This window comes from Mustela nivalis (genome assembly GCF_964662115.1).
Source record: "Mustela nivalis genome assembly, chromosome: 7".
Classification (NCBI taxonomy): Eukaryota; Metazoa; Chordata; class Mammalia; order Carnivora; family Mustelidae; genus Mustela; species Mustela nivalis.
In genome coordinates this window covers 126,299,033-126,320,882 of record NC_139026.1, presented here as the reverse complement: position 1 = coordinate 126,320,882, position 21,850 = coordinate 126,299,033, and the positions used below count along the sequence as shown (strand labels likewise).

Genomic DNA, 21,850 nt, shown 5'->3' with positions numbered 1-21,850 from the left:
TCCCCCCTTTTTTTAAAATCCTTTATTCTTTTTGCTGCTCTGATTGGGTGAATTCCACTGTCTTGTCTCTGAGTTGAATGGTCCTTTCTTCTGCTTCATCTAGACTGTTATGGAACTCCTCTAGTGTATTTTTCAGTCCAGTTATTGTATTCTACAGCCCTGTGACTTCCACTTAATTCTTTCTTATATTTTCTGTATTTTTGAAGTTTTTACTATGCCTATCCATTCTTCTCCCCAGTTCTTTGAGCATTTTTATGACCATTACTTTCAACTCTTTAACAGGTAAGTTACTTATCTCCATTTTTTTAAAGTTTTTTCTTTTTGAGATTTTGTTTTTCTTTCATGTGGAACATATTCTTCTGTTTCTTAGTTTTGCTTGAGCATCATGGTTTCCATAAAGTAGAGGAAACAACCCCCTCACCCAGTCTAAAAGGAGTGGCCAGTGTAGGATATGAACCTTGTGACTCAGCCCTGCCCCAGTTCTTGGTTGTATCTCAAACCTTTGTGCTTTTCCAAGCAGACTACTACAGTTTTCATCACCTCAAGCAGTTAAGTATGTGCCAGTACTTGTCAGCATCCCAAAGGGGAGGATCTCAGTGGCTAGGTTCTCACTGGAAGCCAGAACCTCAGACATCAACTTTTTAAAGTATACCAATGTACAAGGTCCTGTGTACTGTAAGCCTAAGCCACCGGTATCAGGTGATCTGGAGGTTTCCTATGTATGGCAGTAGCAAAAATCAAAGCCCCAGAGGAATGTAGACCTCTTTTCTGGATGACACAGTCAATCTAGGGCAAAGCACAGAGAGAGTGCCAAGATGATATCCACAGCCTACATTCTATGAAAGCCATCTCCATAGGCCATAAGTGTGTGCCAAGTCTGAAGCCTACCCCTCAGACTGTAGCTCCAGGACAAGCAAAGAGGCCTCCTTCACAGAAAGACTGAGTGGTGGGCCTCACTTCACTGTCTGGTCAGTGTCCTGCAGGTGGTAGCGTGGCAAGAACTGTCTGACTGGTTGCCACAGTCCCATGAGACCCAGAAAAGCAAGCCCCTGAAGTTACCGGAGCCAGAGAATCAAGAGGTATCACCTGGATGGCAACCTCAAATGCCGGGGGTACTGGCATTATGAACCATGACACCAGACATGGGAAGTTCCCCTCCAAAAGATGCTGGCACTCTGGAGCACTGTGAAGTATGAGTATGAGGACAGCACCCTGCCCTCAAGGACTCTGGAAAGGATTACTGTCAGCTCCCAGGTGCATGTTCAGTTAGAAGCCTGCCTCTCAGGCCACAGTTACAATGATTAGCTATTAGGTCTCCCTCACTAACGTCCAGGCTCCTGGGCCTGTTGTCTCTTGTTGTGTCCTGAGGATAGTCACTGCTTAAAATTCTTTTTCTGTTGGTTAGAGACCTGTGGGATCTGTCAGTGAACCCACTGGTCACCAGAGCTAGGTCATGTACAGGTTGCTCCAACAGCAATCACAACTATTGGGGTTCCAGACAGGGATAGGAGCTCCTTTCTGGCTGACCCTTGTTATTACAGACCCGTAAAACCAGGACTGTAAGTTCCCCTGGCTTCTAGAGCTGGGCAGTCAAGGTGGTAGCTGCAGAAATCAGGGCCCAGATGTATGAAAGCTCCTTCTGGGATATACTGCTGCTCTGGAGCACAGCAGAGGGAACATCAAGATGGTATCCATCAGTCTCCTGGAGAATAGTCCTGCAGGATTGAGATGTGTGTGTTCGACAAGGTGCCTGCCTCCTTAGGCCAGTACTTTATATATGTCAGTGAGCGTCCTTCCATTTAGGTCTGGGGCACTCAGCTGCCATTGAGCTGGGTCCTGGGGTGGGTGAGTCAAGTCCACAAGCACTGGAAGAACAGTTTCTCCAGTTGCTTCTACCTTGTGGTTCTTGGGACAGGAGCCCCACTGTTTTTCAAAGTTAGATGTTTTAAAGGCTCATCTGGGAAGGGTATGTCTTGAAAGCTGAAATTCAGCACATGGGCTTCAAAACTGCCCCTCAGGGAGACTCTCTGGGTTTGGAGTTCCCTGCTAGTGTGGATCACTGCATTGGGGATGGGGTTTATGGTGAGATTGTGTCCCAGCCTTTCCTACTTACTTTGATGTGGTTTCCCTCTTGTTTGCTCAGTGTGTAATTGTTGTTGTTGTTGTTGGTGGTGGTTTAAAAATTCCATCCATCTATTAGAAAGGGCGGGGGGAGAGAAAGCACAAGCAGGGGGAGGGGAAGAGGGAGAAACAGTCTCTCGCCCTGAGCAGGGAGCCTGATGTAGGGCTTTATCCTCTAGAATTACCACCTGAGCTGAAGGCAGACACCCAACAGACTGAGCTACCCAGGCACCCCACAATGTGTAGCTGTAACTCAGCCAGGCTTCAGTTTAGTTTAGTTTTGATTTGTTTTAAGAGGAAATTGTTTCATTTGTAGCTGTGGACTCTGTGACCAAGCTAAGTTCAGGATCTTTCTGTGTTACCACCTTGAACCAGAACTGTTCTATATTTTAACTCCATCATCAAAGGTAGCCATGTTGCATCTCCCCGAACACTTTTCTGTGGTTACTTGCATCTCCCTCTGATTCTGACCTCTATTTCTTCTTGAGAGAGTTTTTGTAGTTTGTGTCTTTCAAGAAGTATGTCCATTGTGTCTAAGTTGTCAAAATTTTTGACATAAAGTTGTTAATATACTTTTATGTCTGTAGGACTACAGTGTTGCAGTCTCCAGCATTGTTCTCATCTTGGTCATTTGTGTCTGTTTTTCACCTGAGCAATGTGACAGTAAGTTTGTCAACTTTATTTTTAAAACAAAACAGCTTTTGATTTTATTCATTTCTTTCTCTTATCAACTCCTGCTCATACCCTGTTTTTTTCATGGTAATATTTCTTGCTCAGAAAAGTACTTTGTCTGATAGGAGTACAGACACTATAGTTTTGTATTAATTAGTCCTACTATGGTATATCTCTTCTCACCTTTTTACTTTTAACCTGTTTATGCATATGAAATGCTTATCTTGTAAATAATATGTGATTGGTTCCTGCTTATTTAAAATCCAAGATGACATTCTCTGCCTTTTGTATGTTTACATTATTTACACTTAATGGGATTATTCATATGGCTGGGTTTAAATCAACCATTGTGTTATTTTTTTTCTGTTTGCCTGCCAACTGTTCCTTTTCCACCCTTCTTTTGATTGAGCATTTTATGGTTACATCCTCACTCTTTATGGCTTTGCTTTTACTGATTGCTTTAAGTGAGCAGTACAGTTTTGTCTTAAACAAAATGGGTTTGAACTGCATGGGTCCACTTATATGTGGGCTTTTTTATAGTACTATAAATGTATTTTCTCTTCCTAATGACTTCTGAATAACTGTGTCTTTTCTCTAGCTTTCCTTATTGTAAGAATACAGTATATCATACATGTAAGTTAACATACAAAATATGTGTTAATTGGCTGTTTATGTTATTGGCAAAGTTTCTGGTCAATAGTAGCCTATTGGTAATTAAATTTTTTCAGAGTCAAAAGTTATATATGGATTTTTGACTGCACGGGGGGAGGGGGGTCAACTACTAACCCCTGTGTTGTTTAAAGGTCAACTGTATATGTCTTCTTGTCATCACAATCGGCTTTCAAAGTGATTTATATCATTCCCTTCTCTGGCCTTTGTTCTGTGGTTGTCAGGCATTGATTTCTACATATGTTATAAACTCCCCAATATATTATTATTATACTCTTATTTAAGAGATGTAGAAAAAAAAAAGAAAAGGTCTTTTATATATTTACATATTTACCACTTCTAGTGATCTTCATTATTTTGTATCGAGCCAGAGGTACTTCGGTTTCCTTTTTCTTCCATCTAAAGGACTCCCTTAGCATTCCTTCTACTGCAGGTTTGCTGGTATGAATTCTTTCAGCCTTTGTATGTCTGAAAAAGTTCTTGTTTTACCCTCATTTTTTATGACTGTGGAAATCTAGGTTGACAATCCCCTAAATGATGTTCTCTATTTTAATCATATCTTCTGATTTCCATTGTTTCTGACAAGTCTGCCATAATCTTGCTTTGTTTCTATGTATGTAATATGTTTCTTTTCTCTAACTACTTTTTAAAAAAGATTTATTTATTTGGGGGAGAGAGAGAGAGAAAGAGTGAGCATGAGCTGGGTGGGGAGGGCAGAGGGAGAGGGAGAAACAGACTCCCTACTTAGCAGGGAGCCCTACGTGGGGCTTGATCCCAGGATCCCAGGATCATGACTTGAGCCTAAGATCAGACACTTAACTGACTGAGCCACCAGGCACCCCTCTTTTCTCTAATTACTTTTAAGATTTTCTCTTTATCATTGGCTTAAAAAAATTTATTGTTGTTTGTCTTGTGTAGTTTTTAAAAATATTTATTTATGTATGTATTTAGAGAACAGACTTGCACAAGTAGGGGGTACAGAGGAAGAGGGAGAGAAATCCTCAAGCAGACTCCCCACTGAACGTGGAGTTCTACTCAGGGCTTGATCTCCCCACCCTGAGGTTATGACCTGAGCAGAAATCATGAGTCAGGTGCTTAACTGACTGAGCTACCCAGGCATCCCTAGTCTTTTTTTTTTTTTTTTTTCTAAACAGCTCTTGTATTTTCAGTTTGTTGAGCTTTTTGGATTTGTGGGTTTATAGTTCTCATTTGGAAAATTGGCTACCATAATTTTTTGAAAAAGTCTTTTCTGTGTTCAAAATTTCTCATATAGGGGCGCCTGGGTGGCTCAGTGGGTTAATCCGCTGCCTTCGGCTCAGGTCATGATCTCAGAGTCCTGGGATCGAGTCCCGCATCGGGCTCTCTGCTCAGCAGGGAGCCTGCTTCCTCCTCTCTCTCGCTCTCTCTGCCTGCCTCTCTGCCTACTTGTGATGTCTCTCTGTCAAATAAATAAATAAATAAATAAATAAATATCTTTAAAAAAAAATTTCTCATATATTAGGGCATTCAGGATTGTCTCACAGCTTTGTGATTGTAACTTTTACACTCAATCTTTTCTTTCATGTCTCATTTTCAAAAGTTTCTTCTTCTCTATCTCTACTTCTCTGTCTTCTCTGTACTAATCCAACTTAGTTATACATCATGAGAAATTTAATTCTTTTCTGCCTAATAAATGGCATTTAAAGAAAACTTCAAACCCTGACACATTTTGTTTTTGGGAGGTGATAGTAATTTCATACTTACTGTACTTTTTTTGTTGTATTTTATCCTGATGACTTAAAATACAGTTACAATTCTCATTGATTTAATGAGAAGAATTTGTATTTGGCTTCTCTTTTCAATCTCTCTTTCATTGAGCTTTGTGAGGTAGCAGTTCTTTTGTTACTTTGCCTGATAGACTGTGGTACACATAGAATCCTGTTTTAAATATGATGAAATGACTAAAAACCATGCCGTGGTGGAGATAAGACTCTACCGACAGGAGAGCACAGGCACCGTGTCATGATTCTGATGAAGAGCCAGAAATTGAGAGAGCCTTGGGTAGGTTGCTGAATGTGTATTTCTTTTTCTTTCTTTCTTTCTTTTTTATTCTTTTTTCCCTGAGCTTAACACTGTCTTACAGAGTCTCTGGGTTTCTCCTACCGTGTGGAGACAGGTAATATTTACTCCAGCTAGGAAGTGTCACATTTAGACAAAGCTTTGGGGATAGAATATATAGATCTCTCAGGCTCCCTGGCATGCTAAGACAAGTCTCAAGACCCATGGGAATGAGGTAAATCTGTTTAGGTTGGAAGCCTGTATATGAGTAAAACTATTTTTAGCTTCTCCTGTGATGGTTTTTTGCTTTGCTTCTCCTTTATTAAAAAATAGTCTTTCAAGATTTTCAGATTTTCTTAGCCGGGCCAACAGCAGCCAAGGGAAAAAATATATGTATTTTTTTTATTTTTGGCAGCATCATTGAAGACAGAGATACCCAAAAGAAAGGTAAGCTGCAGAGGGAGAGGAGTAGCTTGGTTGATGACCTTGCCCACCTATAACAAATACCTCTTCCAGAGTGAAGGTTTGGAGGCCCTGCATTTTGCTGGATGGAGATGGGGGAGTGGCTTCTTTTCTTTTCTTTTTTAAGATTTTATTTATTTATTTGACAGAGAGAGATCACAAGTACGCAGAGAGGCAGGCAGAGAGAGAGGAGGAAGCAAGCTCCCTGATGAGCAGAGAGCCTGATGCAGGGCTTGATCCCAGGACCCTGAGATCATGACCTGAGCTGAAGGCAGAGGCTTAACCCACTGAGCCACCCAGGTGACCCTAGGGGTGGGGAGTGGTTTCTGACAGGATTTTTCATGGCCCTCTCCCTTTTCCACCCACCACACTTATTCCATCTCTAATGCAGAGCCTTCATCTCAAATAATAGACAACTAATGACTAAGATATTAATTTAAAGAAAATTTAAGGGTTTTTTTTCTACACAAAAGGGTCCTTGTATTTTAGTTTATTTCTTATAATTTTTCAAATTTTTAAAAAATATTTTATTTATCTGAGAGAGATCAAATCACCAACTTTGGGGGTGAGGAGCAGAGGAGGAGGGAAAAGCAGACTTCCCACTGAGCAGGGAGCCCTATGTAGGACTCAGTCCCTGGATCCTGGGATCATGACCTGAGCTGAAGGCAGGCAGATGCTTAACCAACTAAACCATCCACGACCTCAACATTTGTATTGAAATGATAGCCCTTCAAGACTAACGGCTTTTCTGTGATTGAAGGATGAAATTTCAGGTAGAAGGAAATTTACTGGGGACTGCGATCCTCAGAAACTGTATTGCCCAGCCTATAGATTTTTTTATGCCACTGTATATACATCTCTCTTAACTGAGCTTAATCTGTTTTTTTTTTTTTTAGTGTACTATTCAGAATTAAAATTTTTTTTTTAATTTTTTATTTTTTTATAAACATGTATTTTTATCCCCAGGGGTACAGGTCTGTGAATCAGCACTCACCAAAGCACATACCCTCCCCAATGTCCATAACCCCACCCCCATTTCTCCCAACCCCCCTCCCCTCAGCAACCCTCAGTTTGTTTTGTAAGATTAAGAGTCACTTATGGTTTGTCTCCCTCCCAATCCCATCTTGTTTCATTGATTCTTCTCCTACCCACTTAAGCCCCCATGTTGCATCACCACTTCCTCATATCAGGGAGATCATATGATAGTTGTCTTTCTCCGCTTGACTTATTTCGCTAAGCATGATACGCTCTAGTTCCATCCATGTTGTTGCAAATGGCAAGATTTCATTTCTTTTGATGGCTGCATAGTATTCCATGGTGTATATATACCACATCTTCTTGATCCATTCATCTGTTGATGGACGTCTAGGTTCTTTCCATAGTTTGGCTATTGTGGACATTGCTGCTATAAACATTCGGGTGCATGTGCCCCTTTGGATCACTACGTTTGTATCTTTAAGGTAAATACCCAGTAGTGCAATTGCTGGGTCATAGGGCAGATCTATTTTCAACATTTTGAGGAACCTCCATTCTGTTTTCCAGAGTGGCTGCATCAGCTTGCATTCCCACCAACAGTGTCGGAGGGTTCTCCTTTCTCCGCATCCTCGCCAGCATCTGTCATTTCCTGACTTGTTGATTTTAGCCATTCTGACTGGTGTGAGGTGATATCTCATTGTGGTTTTGATTTGTATTTCCCTGATGCTGAGTGATATGGAGCACTTTTTCATGTGTCTGTTGGCCATCTGGATGTCTTCTTTGCAGAAATGTCTGTTCATGTCCTCTGCCCATTTCTTGATTGGATTATTTGTTCTTTGGGTGTTGAGTTTGCTAAGTTCTTTATAGATTTTGGACACTAGCTTCAGACAGAATTAAAATTTAAGATGATTATTTTAGAGAAATTTTATCTGTATTTCCCAACATAAATCAATCAACTTAGAGTATAAAAAATGATAAACTATATATTTATGGTAAACATCTATAAAATATATTTGTCAGTGAATTATAGCAAAATGACATGGCTATAAGATATGAATGGAAATTGAGGTGCTGTCATGGTTTATTTGTAATACTAGACTTGACTTATGATATGTGCAAATCACATGTTCCTAAATCAACATAATAATTCTTTCCAAATTTATGTTCCTAGCGGTTTTGAAATGGGTATAATATTAACTTATTTCTACATTACCTTATTTCAGAAATGATTTAGAGAGCTAAAATGAGCAGATTGTCACAGTGCCCTTTAGGACACTAATATGTGTGTTTAGCAATATGTGGGATCTCTGTTTTCTAATTTTGCTGACATTTCACTTTTAGGTATTTAGAGAGTGACTATCTTCAGATTATCAGAAATATACAGAGCTGTCCATGGAAACGACGAGAAGAAGAATATGAGAATTTTAGGTAAAGAATTTTTTCATAAGTATTATGAGATTTAAAGATGTCTTGTGTTTTTGCGTTGCACGGGAAATAACATGTTGTTTGAAGGAAAATAGAAGGGGCCAGTTCACAGTCAGATCGATTTTATCCTCAGACCCCCTCCTGAGGCACATGGCACTCTGTCCCCATCTCTTATATAGAAATTTAATTCAGCTATTGGGATTCATTACAAAAATCTTAAGTTGAAAAAAGAAATTTTAGAGGACATTGCTTCTTCATACCATTTGTATTTACTGTTTCTTAATTTTGTAAATAAAATATGATTGAGTTTGGGACTGTTTGGAAAACATAGAGAGAAAATGTCCGCCAAGATCCCATTGCTTCTGAACAAAGACTGTTCCTTCCTGTGTTTTTCCCTCCCAGTGTTTCTTGTTGGCTTTTAAACCACAGCCACATTCAGGTGTGGGAGTTGGCTACAGCTAATAATCTGGGGGGAGTCACCACCCTGACAAGCCCGGGTTATGAGCTAATGATTATAGAGCTGTCCTGTCCTTGCATAATGTGGGGCCCACCTGGACAGAAAGAAATTGTGTTCCAACACTGTGCTACAGGGATGCATGGAAACTTTTCAGGGACCCCTTACTCCTAGTCGTATAGTACAGCGGGACACACGTGTGCGCTTGCGTGGTCTGCGCTGCTCTGCCTCTCTGGGCCCGCATTCTCATTCTTTGCTAGGCATGCAATACAGGTTTTGTCCAGTGCCGAGTTATTTTATGATGTTACAGTCCAGAAATATGTTTTTATCTTGACTGGTTCAGATTTTCAGACCTTAAGCCTTAAGTCTTTTGAAGACCTTCTTAAAGAGCCTGGTCTCATGTCATCTGCAAAGAGAGAGAGTTTGACTTCTTCATTGCCAATTTGGATACCTTTTATTTCTCTTTGTTGTCTGATTGCTGTTGCTAGGACTTCTAATACTATGTTGAACAAGAGTGGTGAGAGTGGGCATCCTTGTTGTGTTCCTGATCTCAACGGGAAGGCTGCAAGCTTTTTCCCATTGAGGATGATATTTGCTGTGGGTCTTTCATAGATAGATTTTATTTTCAGGAATGTTCCCTCTATCCCTATACTTTGAAGCATTTTAATCAGGAATGGATGCTGGATTTTGTCAAATGCTTTTTCTGCATCGATTGAGAGGAGCATGTGGTACTTCTCTCTTCTCATATTAATCTGTTCTATCACATTGATTGATTTGCAAATGTTGAACCATCCTTGTTGCCCAGGGATGAATCCCACCTGGTCATGGTGGATAATCTTTTTAATGTGCTGTTGGATCCTGTTTGCTAGGATCTTGTTGAGAATCTTAGCATCCATATTCATCAGTGATATTGGTCTGAAATTCTTTTTTTGGTAGGCTTTGCCTGGTTTGGGGATCAGGGTAATTCTTTATATGGAAAACCCAAAAGACTCCACCCGCAAACTATTAGAACTCATAGAGCAATTCAGCAACGTGGCAGGATACAAAGTCAATGTACGGAAATCAGTGGCTTTCTTATACACTAACAATGAAAATACAGAAATGGAAATTAGAGAATCAATTCCATTTACTATAGCACCAAGAACCATAAGATACCTGGGAATAAACCTAACCAAACAGGTAAAGGATCTGTATTCGAGGAACTACAGAACACTCATGAAAGAAATTGAAGAAGACACAAAAAGATGGAAGACCATTTCATGCTTTTGGATCAGAAGAATAAACATTGTTAAAATGTCTATACTGCCTAGAGCAATCTATACTTTTAATGCCATTCTGATCAAAATTCCACCGGTATTCTTCAAAGAGCTGGAGCAAATAATCCTAAAATTTGTATGGAACCAGAAGAGACCTCGAATCGCTAAGGAAATGTTGAAAAACAAAAATAAAACTGGGGGCATCATGTTACCTGATTTCAAGCTTTACTACAAAGCTGTGATCACCAAGACAGCATGGTGCTGGCATAAAAACAGACACATAAACCAGTGGAACAGAGTAGAGAGCCCAGATATGGACCCTCAACTCTATGGTCAAATAATCTTTGATTAAGCAGGAAAAAGTATACAGTGGAAAAAAGACAGTCTCTTCAATAAATGGTGCTGGGAAAACTGGGCAGCTATATGTAGAAGAATGAAACTCAACCATTCTCTTACACCGTACACAAAGATAAACTCAAAATGGATAAAAGACCTCAACGTGAGACAGGAATCCATCAGAATCCTAGAGGAGAACATAGGCAGTAACCTCTTCGATATCAGCCACAGCAACTTCTTTCAAGATACGTCTCCAAAGGCAAAGGAAACAAAAGTGTAAATGAACTTTGGGGACTTCATCAAGATCAAAAGCTTCTGCACAGCAAAGGAAACAGTCAACAAAACAAAGAGGCAACCCACGGAATGGGAGAAGAGATTTGCAAATGACAGTACAGACAAAAGGTTGATATCCAGGATCTATAATGAACTCCTCAAACTCAACACTCACAAAACAGACAATCATATAAAAAAATGGGCAGAAGATATGGACAGACACTTCTCCAATGAAGACATGCAAATGGCTATCAGACACATGAAAAAATGTTCATCATCACTAGCCATTAGGGAGATTCAAATTAAAACCACATTGAGATATCACCTTACACCAGTTAGAATGGCCAAAATTAGCAAGACAGGAAATAACGTGTGTTGGAGGGGATGTGGAGAAAGGGGAACCCTCTTTCACTGTTGATAGGAATGCAAGTTGGTGCAGCCTCTTTGGAGAAGAGAAATTAAAAATAGAACTTCCCTATGACCCTGCAATTGCACTCCTGGGTATTTACCCCAAAGATACAGATATAGTGAAAAGAAGAGCCATCTGTACCCCCAATGTTTATAGCAGCAATGGCCACAGTCGCCAAACTGTGGAAAGAACCAAGATGCCTTTCAACGGACGAATGGATAAGGAAGATGTGGTCCATATATATACTATGGAGTATTATGTCTCCATCAGAAAGGATGAATCCCCAACTTTTGTAGCAACATGAACGGGACTGGAAGAGATTATGCTGAGTGAAATCAGTCAAGCAGAGAGATTTCAATTATCATATGGTTTCACTTATTTGTGGAGCATAACAAATAGCATGGAGGACAAGGGGAGTTATAGAGGAGAAGTGAGTTGGGGGAAATTGGAAGGGGAGGTGAACCATGAGAGACTATGGACTCTGAAAAACAATCTGAGGGGTCTGAATTGGCGGGTGGGTGGGAGGTTGGGGTACCAGGTGGTGGGTTTTATAGAGGGCATGGATTGCATGGAGCACTGGATGTTGTGAAAAAATAATGAATACTGTTATGCTGAAAATAAATAAAAAATAAATTAAAAGAAAAAAAAGGAGTCTGCTATCCCAGGAGAGTCTCTAAGAAGAATCTGCTCCTTGTGTTTCTTTCCTATGAGAAGGAGCTCTGATTTACACTGTGCTGCTGTGGCTCTGCCTGTCCCACCTTCAGTCACTTTAGGCTCCGGTCATGGGACCAGCTGCCTTTTAATTCTGCTGCCATTTTGAGAGGAGTTCGGTCTGGCTCCCAGTGAGTGAAAGAGGAACCTCTGATGGGTTAGAGCTCACAGTGAGAATTTTCCCTCTGTCAAGTAGACTCATGGATATGTTAACTCCCTATAGGATACTATTAGGCATCTTTCCTAACTGACCTTTTAGGGTGAGGAGCAAGAAAAGGGATTCTTTTGTATTTAACTTCCAGGGCATAGATGTAATGTTTTCCCTCAGAAGTCATAAATTCAAAACCTAATTCCCAACGGGCTGGTGTTCAGAGGTGGAGACTTTGAGAGGTGAGTATGTTATGAGAGCTGAGCCCTCATGAATGGGACTGATAACCTTGTAAGAGATCCCAGACTCCCCTCGTGCCCCTTCCACTATGCAAGGACACAGCAAGAGAGAGCCATCTAAGCTCCAGAAAGCGGGCTCTCACCAGACACCTAATCAGCCGGCACCTTGATCTTGGACTTCCAAGCCTGCAGAAAATAAAGTGTTGTTTATAGCACTCCCAGTCCATACTGTTCTGTTATGGCAGCTCAGATGGACTAAGACACAGTCCCAGTCAGGACTAGACTTGGGAGATCCCCGTGTCCGGGAGACTGAGTAGAAATTTGCATAGGCAGTTGTAACTTAAATGATCCCAGGGTCAACAAGTGGCCAAAGAGTCTGGTTTAGAGAGGCTTTTCTACACGTGCAGAAGAGAGAAAAAAAGAAGAGGGAGATACTGAAGTATTGAGCTACTAAAGACCAGTCCAGGATAATCAGCTAGAAAGCGTAATGTGTTGTGATGCCAATCACTGGAGTAGGGGTAAAGGAGCTTCGCCTTAGCTCAGACCTCCTGCAAACAATACAAGGAAAACAAAGTATACTAAGTAAGCAAAGTCTTTTAAGCCAAGTGCACTGTTTGGGGGCACTGGCAAGCTACCAAGGCAGGGAGAATTTTCAGGATTAAAATCCAGAAGGAGAAAGAAGCCAAGGGGAGTGAGCCCTGCATTTCAGGGTGCCTTTTCTCACAAGAAACTTGCTGAATGCAAAAGCATGGCTGATGGGCGAGAGGTTGAGCAGAGCTTCCAGCAATCCCCAGAAAAGATGAGTTCTTTAAATGAGTAAAGCGCAGATTTGAATCATTTCCATCCTCAATTGGATTCAGATCCACCATAAGCCCAGATGTCTGACAGAAGCAAAAGCAGATCCTCTCTTGAAGAAGGTAACCTCCTTCTCAGCCTTCCCTGATCTCTGCAAATGTTCACACAGCGTCTGGTTCAATTAAAAAAAAAAAAACCAAAACCCTTTAAGGTTTTTTCTTTCCTTTTTTTCCTTTCTTTTTGTGATAAAAATCACAAATCCAATGCTGCTTGAGTCAGTGCTGCAAATTATGCTGCATAGAAGGAAAGGAAAAGTGAATTGGGAGAAATTGGAGGGGGAGACATACCATGAGAGACTGTGGACTCTGAGAAACAAATTGGGGGTTTTGGAGGGGAAAAAGAGGGTGGAAGGTTGGGTGACCCTGGTGGTAGGTATTAAGGAGGACACGTACTGCATGGAGCACTGAGTGTGGTGCATAAACAATGAATTTTGGAACACTGAAAAAATTAAAAAAAAAATTTAAAAGCCGTAGAGATGGATGATATACAGAGAGAATGGCCATTTTCTCCTTAGTACCATCTCAGTATAAAAAATACATCAGTAATCACGATGATTACCCATGGTCTATCTATCCCTCCAGGGCCAATTTAAGTAAACATCTGGGACTATAACACTTATTGTTTGTTGTCATGGAAGAGAAGAGTCTCGGTGACATTTATTTATTGACTTGAATATTTATTATATTAGAATGTTCTTTTTATGGGCATATTTGTGAACTAAATGTTGTACTCCCTCAACAGAAGTCTGTGCAATTAAATAATAATAAACTCCCAACTTTCCTAAATTTTTACTAATACAGCTGGCTAAATCTGGGCAGTTTCTGGCTTATTTATAAAACTGGTAGTGTAAAAACATCTCCTATTATTAAAGATGGCAAATTCTCCATTTTTTTTTAATGTGAGCACTTTATACCAAGTTGGAGAAGAGCAAAATGTGACCCCTTAAAATGTGATCATATCCTTTTAACAGGAATTACAAAAGATACATTAAATTATGCTGAAAATGAGCAAGTGAGTATATTCTAAATCCACCCTTGGCCTGATTATTGAAACTCCCCACAGTTGACATTGAGGGGCTATTGGGAAATTATAGAAACTCCTTTGGCCACATGATCTAAAAATAAAACAGCTTTTAAGAGTTATTCTCCTTAAATAAATACACTGCTTGCTAGCAGGGGGTTGAACTTTGTTTATCAACAAATATATATTTACAGTTTTACTATGTTAAAGCACAGTAGAACCCCTCAGTCTGGTATAGTGCAATAAATACATACCTATCAGTACTTACTTTGAATATATGTGTACTAAACACTCCTATCAAAGGACAAAGGATAAAGAAATAGGAAAACAAGTCCTATCTATAATGCTGCCTACAAGAGACTCATTTCTGACCTAAAGACACAGGCACATTGAAAGTGAAGGGATGGGGAAGCATATATCATACAGATGGATTTGAAAAGAAAGCCAGGTTACCAATACTTACATCAGATAAAATGATTTTAAAACCAAGACTGTAACAAAAGACAAAGAGGGACACTATATAATCATTAAGGGGACAATCCAACAAGAAGATATAACAGTTGTAAATATGTGAACCCAACATGGAAGCACACAAATGCTTAAAACAGGTAGTAACAAACAGAGAGGAAGTAATTGATTGTAATACAATAATAGTAGGGACTTTAACACCCCACTTACATCAATGGACAGATAATCCAAACAAAATGAACAAGGAAACAGTGGCTTTAAAAGACATACTGGGCCAGATGGGTTTAACAGATATATATAGAAGATGCCACCCTAAAACAGTAGATATACATTCTTTTCAAGTGCACATGGAACATTCTGCAGAAAAGATCACATATTAGGCCACAAAACAAACCTCATCAATTTCAAAAAAGATTGAGGTCACAATGTACATCTTTCCTGAGCACACTGCTATGAAACTAGAAATCAACCAAGACTAAATCTGGAAAGAGAACATATACCTAGAGGCTAAGTAACGTGCTACTAAATAATGAATGGGTCAACCAAGAAATCAAAAAGGAAATAAAAAAAACACATGGACACAAATGAAAATGAAAACACAACAGTCCAAAATCTTTGGGATGCAGCAAAAACTGCTCTAAGAGGGAAGCTTATAGCACTACAGACTTAAGAAGCAAGAGAAATCTCAAACAATCTAACCTTACACCTAAAGGAGTTAGAAAAGGAACAACAAACAAAACCCAAAGGCAGTAGAAAAAGGAAGGAAATAATAAAAATAAAGCATAAATACATGAAGTAGAAACTAAAACAAATGAGCAAAGAAAAAACCACACACAGTAGAACAGATCAAAAAAACCAGGAGCTGGTTCTTTGAAAAGATCAACAAAGCCGATAAACTTTTAGCCAGACTCATAAAATAAACAAACAAAAAAGAAAGAGGAATCAAATAGACAAAATCAGAAATGAAAGAAGAGAAATAACTACCACACCACAAAAATACAAAGAATTGTAAGAATATTATGAAAAATTATATACCAACAAACTAGGCAATCTAGAACAATTGGATACATTTCTAGAAACATATAACCTTCCAAAATGGAATCAGAAGAAATAGAATATTTGAACAGACCAATTACCAGCAATGAAATTGAATTAGTAATCAAAAAAGTCTGATAAACAAAAGTCCAGGGCCAGATAGCTTCAACAGGTGAATTCTACTAAACATTTAAAGAAGAGTTAATACCTATTCTTCTTAAAGTATTCTTAAAAATAGAAGAGTAAGGAAAACTTCCAAGTTCACTCTATGAGGCCAGCATTACCCTGATACCAAAATCAGTTAAAAACACTGAAAGCAAGAGAGAGAAAGAACCACAGGCCAATATCTCTGGGGAACACAGATACAAAAATCCACAACCAAATACTAGCAAACCAAATCCAACAATACATTGAAAAAAAGATCATTCATCACAATCAAGTGGGGTTTATCCCAGGGTTACAAGGGTGGTTCAATATTTGCAAATCAATTAATGTGATACGATACTTACATCAATAAGAGAAAATATAAAAACCATATGATCACTTCAATAGATGAAGAAAAGCATGTGACAAAGTCCAACATCCATTCATGATTTTTTAAAAAAAGGCCTCAACAAAGTAGGTTTAGAGAGACCATGCCTCAACATAATAAAGGCCATGTATGAAAAACCCACAGAAGACATCATACTGGGTGGTAAAAAAAAAAAAAAACCTGAGAGCTTTCTTCCAAGGTCGGGAACAAGACAAGGATGTTCACTCTCACCATTTTTATTCAACATAGTACTAGAAGCCCTAGCTGCAACAATAAGACAACAAAAAGAAATAAAATGTGGAGTACCTGGGTGGCTCAGTCGTTAAGCATCTGCCTTCAGGTTGGTTTGTGATCGCAGGGTCCTGGGATTGAGCCCTGCATTGGAGCTCCTTGGTCAGCAAGAAGCCTGCTTCTCCCTCTCCCACTCCCCCTGCTTGTGTTCCTTCTGTCACTTTGTCTCTCTCTGTCAAATGACTAGATAATTTTAAAAAATCTTAAAAAAATAATACAAGGCATCCATATTTACTGATTTGGAAAAGGTAAAACTTTCACTGTTTACAGATGACATGATACTATATATGGAAAATGCTGAAAACTCTATCATAAAAACTACTAGAACTCATAAACAAAAAGGTCACAGGATACAAAATCAATGTATAAAGATTCATTGCATTGATATACACTAATAAGCAACAGAAAGAGAAATTAAGAAAGTTCCATGTACAGTTCCACTAAAAATAATAAGACACCCAGGAATAAACCTAACCAAAGAGGTAAAAGACCTATACTCTGAAAAGTATAAAACACTGATAAAAGAAATTGAATATGACACAAGCAAATGGAAAGATATTCCATGTTCATGGATTGGAAGAACAAATATTTTTAAAATGTCTATACCACCCAAATCAATCAACAGATTCAGAGCAATCCCTATCAAAATACCAAGAGCATTTTTCACAGAACTAGAACAAATAATCCTAAAATTTATATGGAACCACAAAAGATCCTAAATAGCCAAAACAATCTTGAAAAAGGAAAACAAAGCTGGAGATATCATGATCCCAGATTTTAAAGTATACTACAAAGCTGTGGCAACTAAAACAGTAAGGTACTGGTATAAAAATAGATACACACATCAATGGAACAAGATGGAAAGCCCAGAAATGAATTCACAACTATATGGTCAGTTGATCTTAGACAAAAGGGGCAAGAATATGCATGGGAAAAAGTCTCTTCAACAAATGGTGTTGGGTAATCTGGACAGCTACATGCAAAAGAATGAACTGAACTATTTTCTTACACACCCGCAAAATGGACTAAAGACCTAAATGTGAGACCTGAAACCATAAAATTCCTAGAGGAGAACACAGGCAGTAACCTGTTTGACAGTTAATAACTGTCAACTTCACAACTTCATTTTGGATATTGTTTCCTGAGGCAAAGGAAACAAAATAAAAAATAAACTATTGGGACTTCAACAAAATAAAATCTTGTGCACAGGAAAGTAAATAATCAACAAAACTAAAAGGCAGCCTACAGAATGGGAGAAGATATTGCAAATCATATATTCAGTAAAGGGTTAGTATCTAAATTATATAAAGAACCCATACAACTCAACACCCCCCAAAAATGAACAGTCCGAATGAAAATGGGCTGAAGACATGGATAGACATTTCTCCAAAGAAGACCTGGAGAGGGCCACGGACATATGAAAAGATGCTCAACATCACTCACCGTCAGGGAAGTGGAAATCAAAACCACAATGACATATCACCTCACACCTGTCAAAATGGCAAAAATGAAAAACACAACAAGATGAGGAGAAAAAGGAACTCTCCTACCATTGGTGGGAATCCAACCTATTGTAGCCACTGTGGGATACAGTAAAGAGGTTCCTCAAAAAGTTAAAAATAGAACTACCTCACGATCCAGTAATGACACCAAAGAATATGAAAACACTAATTCAAAAAGGTATATACAACCCTATGTTTAGTGCAGCCTTCTTTACAATAGCCAAATTATGGAAACAAACCAAGTCTCCATCAACTGACAAATTGGTGGGACTATTATTCATCTATAAAAAATAATGGAATCTTGCCATTTGTACCAACATGGGTGGAGCTAGAGAGTGTAATGGTAAGTGAAGTAAGTCAGAGAAAGACAAATACCATACGACTTCACTCATATGTGGAATTTAAGAAACAAAACAAAGGGGGAAAAGACAATCACCCATGGGGTGCCTGGGTGGTTCAGTGGGGTTAAGCCTCTGCCTTCAGCTCAGGTCATGATCTCAGGGTCCTAGGATCGAGCCCTGCATTGGGCTCTCTGCTCAGCAGGGAGCCTTTCCCCCCACCTCCACTCCTGTCTCTCCGCCTACTTGTGATCTCTCTCTCTGTGTCAAATAGATAAATAAAATCTTTGAAAAAGACAACTACCCACACGACTCTTAACTATGGAGAATAAACTGATAATTACCAAATGGGAGCCAAGAGGGGGCAGCAGGTGAAATAGGTGATGAGGATTAAGGAGGAAATTTATTGTGAGGAGCAGTGAGTAATGTATAGAATTATTGAGTCATTATGTTGTACACCCAAAATGAATATAACACTGTATTTTAACTATATTGTATCTTAAAACTTAATAAAAAAATGTGGCCCTTGAAAAACCTAATTTCTCAGCATCCCCCCAACCCAGCTCACTTGCTGGTGTTTTTCCTCTTTTTACCAATTTCTAAACCTTTTTTCACTCAGCTCTTCATCTTGAGTCCAAGAACTTGTAACCTCAGGTTTGAGTCCCAAGCTTCTCTCCGTCTTTCTTAGAAAAATATCTGAGGTCCATGTGAGTGGTTCTATGAAGTTCTGAAGCTGTATCTGAAATTTTGTGCATGTTTCCAGGAAAAAAGGATCCCTGATTTCCATCTGCTTCTCAAGGAGTCTAGGGCCCCCAGAATGGACAACAGTATTTCTAAGAACACTTCCAGACCTGAGGCTCTGTTTGCTTCAGGATTGTATTGCTTGTTTCATCTTCTCTGTAAGTGTGATGACCATAAGCTTCAGTGTGGCCCTAGCTCAGGTGTATCCCTTCCTGTCATGTGGACGTTCTCAGTTTCAGTTACGAACTGGCATTTCGGTGAGATCCTAGTGGAACCTAAAGAAAGATTTCCTAAGCAAGAGTTGAAGATGTCCTACCTTCTCTCTTTCTTTTGGCGTCTAATTTCATTTATACATAGCTGTACAAAGAATGTTGAACTGTCTGCCTTCTGCTTTTAAAATCAGCAGCTGATACACATATAATAAATTTGTGGAAACTCGAACCTGGATTTCAGTTTGAGGAATTACTGCTCTTCACATTCTCTCCCTGGCATTTTTAGAGACTGATGAATAATCATGTCTTTTGGCAGGATACTCATGTATTTGAGACTCATACCAACATGCTTAAATATAAATTAAACATGATAATATGAAATGCTCTCTATTTCTCTTTCTCTACTTCCTCTTCTTCACCCTTGAAAACTCCTTTGCAAAGCTCTGGAAACTTTTGGTAGGCAGGTTTTATCCCAGCAGAAGACATTTGAGCTTCAGTAATTAGTCTTAGATTCCCTGGGAGCTGGCATGGGAATTACTGCATTAGCTTTCAAGAATTGTCTTCTTACTTCAAAGAACTGTATTCATTTGTGTAATCAATTATGGAAAACTAAGAGGTAGACAAAGCAACAGTCCTGAATTTTCATTTTACTTCCTTTTTTTTCCCCCTGTAAAAACTCATGCTATTATTTGCTGTGGTTTTGTTTTTAGTTTCTTTCAGATCCTCTAATACCCTTTGATTTCTTTAAACATCCCTGGGTTTCACGAATGTGGGTTTGGAGCCAAAATGACTGAATATTATCAGTCACATATTTACTGAAAATTAAGTGGCTGAAAACAGTGCTATTAATGTAAATGCACACATTTATTTTAAGACTGATGCAATGAGATGCCTTTCAAATTATGTGTAAAACAGGTATTTTGTGTCTGATTACTTTGTTACAGATAACTATCACATGGTAGCAATTTTCTTAAATCTGGAATTATCCCCTCCGGTTTGATTAGATTAAAATTTCTTGAAATTTACTCCTTTGTTTTTCTCATGTGGGATACATAAGAAAAGGTTCCAGTGTTGTATCAGTAGATTTATTGAGTCTTCTAAAATATCAGCCAATGTGTTGCTTTTGTTTTTATTAGAGTTCCTTGGACAAAAATAGAACAATGAACAAAATCAACTTAAACACCTTCTATCACATAGGTTAATATTCTTTTCTTACTACACGATAATTACATGACTGAAACCGTGCTATTTAAAGATTCAGTTTTGGGGACGCCTGGGTGGCTCAGTTGGTTAAGCAGCTGCCTTCGGCTCAGGTCATGATCCCAGCACCCTGGGATCGAGTCCCATATCGGGCTCCTTGCTCGACAGGGAGCCTGCTTCTCCCGCTGCCTCTGCCTGCCTCTCTGTCTGCCTGTGCTCACTCGCTCTCTCTCCATCTCTGACAAATAAATAAATAAATAAATCTTAAAAAAAAAAAATAAAGATTCAGTTTTGGGGTGCCTGGGTGGCTCAGTCAGTTAATCGTCTGATTTTGGCTTGGGTCATGGTCCCAGGGTCCTTGGATCGAGCCTGTCATTGGGCTCCTTGCTCAGTGGAGAGCCTAGTTCTCCTTCTCCCTCTGCTGCTACCTCTGCTTGTGCTCTCAATCTCTCTCACTGTGTCTCTCTGTTAAATAAATAAACAAAATCTTTTAAAAAATAAAAATAAATAAAGATTCAGTTTTGTGAAAGGATATAAATTTTCAGATAAATAAATGGATAGGGTGGCTCAGTCATTAAGTGACTCAGTCACTTAATTAAGGTGGCTCAGGTCATGAACCTGGGGTCCTGGGATCGAGCCCCACATTGGGCTCCCTGCTTCTCCCTCTCCCACTCCCCCTGCTTGTGTTTCCTCTCTGGCTCTCTCTCTCTGTCAAATAAATAAATAAAAATCTTGAAAAAAAACGGATAAATTAATCAATGTTTTTTGAGATACCATCGGACTGAGCAACCAGACAGTTTCAACAACAAAGCTTCCAGCTAATTTCTGAAATATTTTTCCAAAAGCAGTGCTTAATGTTTGATTTTGGTCAGTATGTCCTGAGCTTACACTTTTTTCCACCCTCATTTAGTCTTCATTTTTTTTTTCTTAACTAAATGTTATTTTATCTCAGGCATTTTGTTTTGTAGCACAAATTTCTTGGAGAGAAGCAGGAACCTTCTCTATTAGGGGTTTCTTTTCGTTATACAAAACTGTGTTCATTTTTCTGAGCCACTATTCCCCTCCTCATGCCCCTCAAATATGTTCTTTTTATGATTCATACAGGGTGACTGTGAGGACACCTCAAAGCCATACATATATATAGTTTTTGAATTTAAGAAGATGTATGTACTTTACGCTAGGTGTTTTGGGTCAGTTGTCAGATTGAAAAAGCTTTTTTTCCTCGTTTCCTGTGCATCGGGAACATTTTTCACTGTTAATATCCTGTCATAGCATCTTCTGTTTGTCATGCCATAAGCATGCCCGCGCATTTAGAGAAGCCACAAAAACCACACTGTGTCATTACGCCTGCTGTATTTAATAACAGAAACTGGCTCTTGGACATTTAGGGAGTAGCTCCTGTCTTGGTTTTCAGAATATAAACCTTGCCATAAAAATGCATCAAACCCACATAAGATTCACTGATTCTT

General features: G+C 39.1%; 1 protein-coding gene across 6 annotated transcripts in view; it reads left to right on the top strand.

The window, feature by feature from the left end:
- The window catches only part of ST8SIA6 (ST8 alpha-N-acetyl-neuraminide alpha-2,8-sialyltransferase 6), a 147,615-nt gene that overhangs the window by 91,735 nt on the left and 34,030 nt on the right, over window positions 1-21,850 (top strand). For all 6 annotated transcript variants that reach the window (XM_082742025.1, XM_082742030.1, XM_082742028.1 and 3 more), the window contains one exon: window positions 8,278-8,364. In XM_082742025.1, the coding sequence (XP_082598151.1) occupies window positions 8,278-8,364 (87 nt within the window). The remainder of the gene's footprint in view (window positions 1-8,277; window positions 8,365-21,850) is intronic.